Source organism: Barbatula barbatula (assembly GCF_947034865.1).
Source record: "Barbatula barbatula genome assembly, chromosome: 3".
Lineage (NCBI taxonomy): Eukaryota > Metazoa > Chordata > Actinopteri > Cypriniformes > Nemacheilidae > Barbatula > Barbatula barbatula.
This window is the reverse complement of record NC_136764.1, coordinates 8,149,262-8,155,155: the sequence shown is the minus strand read 5'-3', so window position 1 is coordinate 8,155,155 and position 5,894 is coordinate 8,149,262. Positions and strand designations below refer to the sequence as shown.

Sequence of the window (5,894 nt, the reverse complement as noted above, 5' to 3'; positions counted from 1 at the left end):
GGTTCTTTAATGTCATTGCTGTGAAGAACCTTTCGTAGAACCTCCTTTTATAAGAGTGTCAAGCGTCAATGTACAGCAGGTTTACTATGTCAATACACTTAATATCTACTTCACCTAGAGGCCGAACTGAGTAGGTGTGCATAAGCAGTTATAACATGTTAAAATAAAAAAAACTTTTACTGTAGGCTAAGAAGAGTTAATTACATTTGGCAGACACTTTTATCCAAAGCGACTTACATTGCATTATCCTAAACATTTTATATAGGTATCTGCAATCCACTAGGATCGAACCCACAACCTTGCGTTGTTAACACAATGCTCTTACCACTGAGCTTGAAAATTGAGTTTAATCACATATAACTTTCTGTAGATATTAGAGTTGTCTTTTTGCTTTTGTGCAGTATTGGACACCATACCATCTCTGTACTGAGTAAATATATTTATTGTTATATCAGCATACATTATATGCACATTTCCCAGTGACATTAAAAACAACTTTTGCAGATTCATCTGAATTTAAAGAAGCTACATTATTAAGTCTGTAAGTTGAAATATCTATGCATGCCATATAAATGAACAAAGTGTAAAACAAGAAATATATAATTGACCTATTATTCTTTGAGTGTGTTTACAGCAGGGAATGATAGATTATTAGACCCAAGACATTATTATCGTGTGTTAATCCTGCTGAACAGTTGCTCTCAGATGAAATGCCTCTTATGCGTTCCTTCCCCACCTTACACTGATGATGTTTCCCACTCCTATTCTTTGTAGCTTTTTCTTTACCTGGAAAGCCAGAAAAATATAAATAAAACCAAGTGATGAGAAATTTTGGGACATAAAATAGCTAGATATCATAGTGGGTGTTCACATTTTTGCTAGTTAGCCAATGTTTGCCACAGTGTCATTCGTTTTTTAAAACAACACAAAGTGTTGATGTTGGAAAAACATACTAACAGCATTTTTGAGCAAATATTTATAAAATGTTCCCACAGATCCAAACACCACACAAGGGTTAATATTGAATTATTTTGTTTCAAGGTTTTAAGAACAGTCACTGACAAACACACTTTTAGACTTAACCTTAAAAGCTTCAAAACCTTTCTGGGTTTTCTGGATAGAAAAATTATGATTAGAAACCATTATTTTTAATTGTGCTATTATATTGTCAGTTCAACAGAGGCTGTGGCTGTGCGGACATAATGTACAGGATGAAATATAAGTGACAAGTTAATTACATTTCATCTAAAACATAATGTAACATAAATAGTTTGACCTAAATATTTTGATTCATTTTGTACACAAAGACATACCGCATTTAGAATTGTAGTCTGAAGGGAAGCATCACTTAACTTGCATTTTCCACCACAGGACAAGTTGAGTCTGACCAGTTGCCTTTTCATTAACTTGTCGTCTAGAGGAACACAAACAAAATATAATCCTCAGAACGTAATATAACGTGACAACGTGCCCCACTTATTGATAGAAGGTCTACAGTGTCTTTTGTATTCAAATGCCCTTTTCACCGTTTTAATGTACACTGTTTCTTTAATATTAATAATTGTAAAACTAATTCTGCAATGCTGCTACTTTAATAGTATCTAGAAGAAATGTGTTACCCTTGCCTTTTTGGTTTTCAGTTATCATCTGGAAACACTTACCTCCATAGCAGATATAGGGTAACCTTTGGTCACAACTGACATAGGTCCATTTTCCATTGTCAGTTGTTGACATGGCAACACAGATACCAGTTTCTGTAATCGCGGATGGTAATCCAGTTTTCCAGTATCTGAAGTTAAGCGGCATCCCATCAGACCACGCCCAAGAGTCCAGAAAAAGACCAATCCAGACGGCTGTTTCATTATTGATCAGTTGCTGTTGCTCTGGACTGCTGACACTTGCCAATTCAGTATGATATTGTCTGCAGTAACTCTGAGCATCTCTCCAAGTCAAAGGAGTGTTAATATGCACAAAACCGACGCTGTCTGTTCACAAACACAGGAGAAGGACCAAACCTGAGCCAAGAATCAAATTGACCGGACAAAAAACTAAACAGATTTAAAGACTCACCATTGAAACACACAGACGGGAGAGGAAGAGCACAGTCCTCATCAAACCAGCTTCCATTGAAACTCTTCACACACTCCCAATTACCATTTGGTTCCCCTGGACTCCAGTTACTGTACTTAGAAACTGAGGTGCTATCCGAAGGCCAGATATAACGTGCGGGTATGATCCTAAGTAATCCAATCCACACTGATCCGTTGTATCCGGGATCCACTGTGTTCATAACACTTTTCACATCACTCATGTTGTCCACAGTTGCCATATCAATGAATCTCGCTCTGCAGTAATTTCGAGTATCAATCCATGTCTTAGTGTCATTTAAATACTGGTATTTACGTTGACGAATTTTGGGACCTTTGATGGAGAAAAATGGAATTGTAAGGATATATGAAGAGAGTGAGCACACTTTATTGACCTTATGTCATGAATTATGTGACTGTTCCTTTTTTGGCCATGTGAGGTCCTCATAGTTTCCTTTTTGTCACATGTTCTCATTATTGATTTGTTGGTTTCACCTGAACCTTGTTTAGCTGCCTATTTAATACCCATGTCATTTTTAGTTCCTTGCTCAGTCTTGAGTTGACACTGGTGAAGTCATGTTGACAAAACCTGTCCGTGAGTAGTATCAGAGTATTGTCCCTGTGTTTGATGCTGATTACTTTGGTTTTTTGCCCTGTTCCTTGCTGGATACTTTTGACCTGCCTTTTCAAGTAAAACCCTTGAACTGAACTATTGTGTGTGTCTCTGCATTTTGGGTCTAAAACACCACCTTGTGGCACCTAGGTAATGCTCTTACCTGCTACATGGGAGACCCGGGTTCTAATCTCAGTTGGATATAACACCTTATTTATAAATAAAGTTTTGTTTCCATAAAGAACCTTTAACATGCGAAAAACCTTTGTTTCACTAAAGGTTCTTTGTGGCGAATTTTTTTTTTCTTCACATGATAAAAAAGTTCTTTGAAGAACCTTTGACTCCGTGTTTCCTTGTGGAACCAAAAATGGTTCTTCTATGGCATCACTGTGAAGGACCTTTTAAGCACCTTTATTTTGAAGTGTAGGCTACCGTGTAGGTCTGACACAGAAGTAAAATTGGGCTTAAAAGCTATAAATAGCCCCAATTTCGCTTTTTTAAATGTATGTATCGTTGTTCTGTAAGTAAAATGATTGTAAATGCATATGTGCATTTACAATCATTTGAAAATGTACATCTGCCTTTTTGGGGCGTTCCTCTCCTGAATTAATCTGTGTTTTGAACAACTTGGACAAGAAAATTATTCAATGAGTCGATCGTTCATCAAGACTTTTGCTTCGTTCTTTTATAAATCAGTAATTTTGATCAAATTGGTTGAATGATTCACCGACTAATATTTCCCTTTATATACATTGCAGTGTAAAGTAAATCTGTTGCGCTTTTGCGTGAAAAATGTTCACATTAGTATTTAATAGAGGAAAATTTAAAAACAATTCCTAGACACTAGTGTTTTTGAGTCCTATCAAAGTAAATTCTGTATTAAAGTATGCTACTGTATTTGCTGCAATTTCTCCAATGACTATAGTTATTACTACAAAATATTGTAGTCTACAGTATAATACAGTTTACTAAATCCAAAATGTGTCATTTAGACCTGTGTATTAAGGAATTTGGAATATTTAAATTACGAACAAGGCACAGCGTTGTGGTATTGTGATACTTCAGTCGTTATAGTATAGTAAGATCTGTTTATGGTACCGTGACATCAGTTAATAAACTGAGTTTTTCCTATGAAAATAACCGAAGACCTGACGGACAGTCAAAAACAGACACACATATGTGCAGTAAACTCATATAGATATACAACTTTTCTGTTCAATGTGAAACGATACTGGTAAACTCACCAGTGTGGCAGATAAAAGGACGCTTTAGATCACACACTTCAGTAGCCCATTTCCCAGAGTTATTTGTTGACATGACAGCACAGTCACCAGATGCAACCGGTTGTGTTATTGCCCAGTTTCTAAAGAAGAGATTCCATCCGTCAGACCACTGCCAAGAGTCAGAGAAAAGACCGATCCAGACTGATGGCCCATTTCCAACAAGTTGATATAGCCGAGACTGTTCTTCAGTGCTCTGAACAGTGACCAAATCTTTGTGATACTGTCTGCAGTAACTCTGAGCATCTCTCCAGGTTTTAGCAGAAGAGTATCTAAAGTATGCATTACTTTCTATCAAGAGATCAAAATTAAGAAATTAAGACCATGGCTTCTCAGTTTAACTAAATACAAACACAGAGGAAATACTTACTACTCACCATTATAGCACACAAAGTGTATTGGTGTCGAGCATGACATATCATCCCAAAATCCGTTGGTAAAGTAACCACATGGTTGATCAAGATCTACTGTAGACCATTTACTGTACTGTGTAAGAGTATTATCTCCCGAAGACCAACCCCATTTACTCTGTGTCGCCCTCTTCAGTCCAATCCACACTGATCCCTTGTATCCATTATTCACTGCACCTAGCAACCTGTTCGCATCATTCTTTGTATCCACAGTAGCCAGATCAGAGTGCTTCATTCTGCAGTAACTCTGAGCTTCTGCCCATGACATTCTAGAGTTTATGTAGTAAAAATATCGTGTAGGAAGATAAGTGATGCACAGAAATCCTGTTAAAATAAAAATATTTAATATAATGCATGTGCACATGTAATTCAATATAATGCATGTATAGATTTAAATGAGGATACCGACCTGGCAGCAACAACAGCAGCAGCAGGACAAACAAACTCATGTCCATCATTGCTCTCACAGCTCCTCTATGCTGTTTCAGCATCACTGCACACTCATCTGATCTGTTAGAGAAACAGAAAGACCAACAAAGATCAAGAAATAGAACACAGTTAAAAAATGAAACTATTTTAAATAATAGCACAGCTTTTCTAAAAAGTTTGCATATCTTAATTCTGTTAAACCTGTTCTGATTCCTCAAGGTGGAAATTGCATCTCTTCACTCCGTCCAAATAAGGTTGCATGGGCAGGCAGCTCTTTTGCTCTTTTGACTATGAATAATTTTAATATACAAACAAGAGTACTATGGAAATCAGCTATTTAAATATGAAAACTTCTTGTTCACTCTTAAAAATGAAGATGCAAAATGGTTTTCACATGTGTCAAAGGTTCTGAAAAGAGCCATGTCTTAATATTCCACAAACAACCATTTTTAACTACAAAGAACCTTTTCTGTAGATGTTAAGGGTTCCGTATAGGACCATGAAGCCAAAAGGGTCATTTTCAAAATATGAACTCAAACTCTCCCTACACTTTACAGGCATGTAAAATGCTACCAAATGAAAAAAAAACAGATTTAGCCATTATTACGCATCTCGACCCCTTTTCAAAAACTTTTCATAATGACGATTGTAATTTAAGCCTTTATTGGTTTGTACAGTTCTTTTCTAAATTAATTTGAATCTTTTAAATTTGCTCTTGAAAAAACACATGTCCCCATCCCTATGTTTAACTTTTTTGTATGGTGTATAAACATTTCCTTTAAAAAAAATTATTAACTTAACCAATTAAACGCAAATATAGGGCCTAATAAATGCATAAAAATGCAAACCAAAATTATTATTTATTAACACAAAACAAAAAATATCTCTCCTTTGATTTTGTCTTATTCAAGTAAGTACTTACAAGGTCAAAGGGTCAACAGAGAAGACGCTCTGTTGAAGCACTCACATGGTGAGTGTCCCTTTCCTTAACATAAGTTGGAAATGTTATTTAAAAGGTTGGTTTTTGGTGAGGTTCTTTAAAAGCGTCATTGGTGTTGCTTTGGTTCGAGTCAGT

The 5,894-nt window shown here is 36.0% G+C and overlaps 1 protein-coding gene across 1 annotated transcript; it reads right to left on the bottom strand.

The window, feature by feature from the left end:
* Window positions 1–423: 423 nt before the first annotated feature.
* Window positions 424–4,894, bottom strand: LOC306892391 (macrophage mannose receptor 1-like). The gene is made up of 7 exons (XM_079453465.1): window positions 4,800–4,894; window positions 4,358–4,714; window positions 3,945–4,271; window positions 2,071–2,421; window positions 1,662–1,985; window positions 1,314–1,414; window positions 424–786 (listed from the first exon to the last, which is right to left on the bottom strand). The coding sequence occupies exons 1-7, from the start codon at window positions 4,879–4,881 to the stop codon at window positions 718–720; spliced, it is 1,611 nt and encodes a 536-aa protein (XP_079309591.1). The 5' UTR covers window positions 4,882–4,894; the 3' UTR covers window positions 424–717.
* Window positions 4,895–5,894: the final 1,000 nt, after the last annotated feature.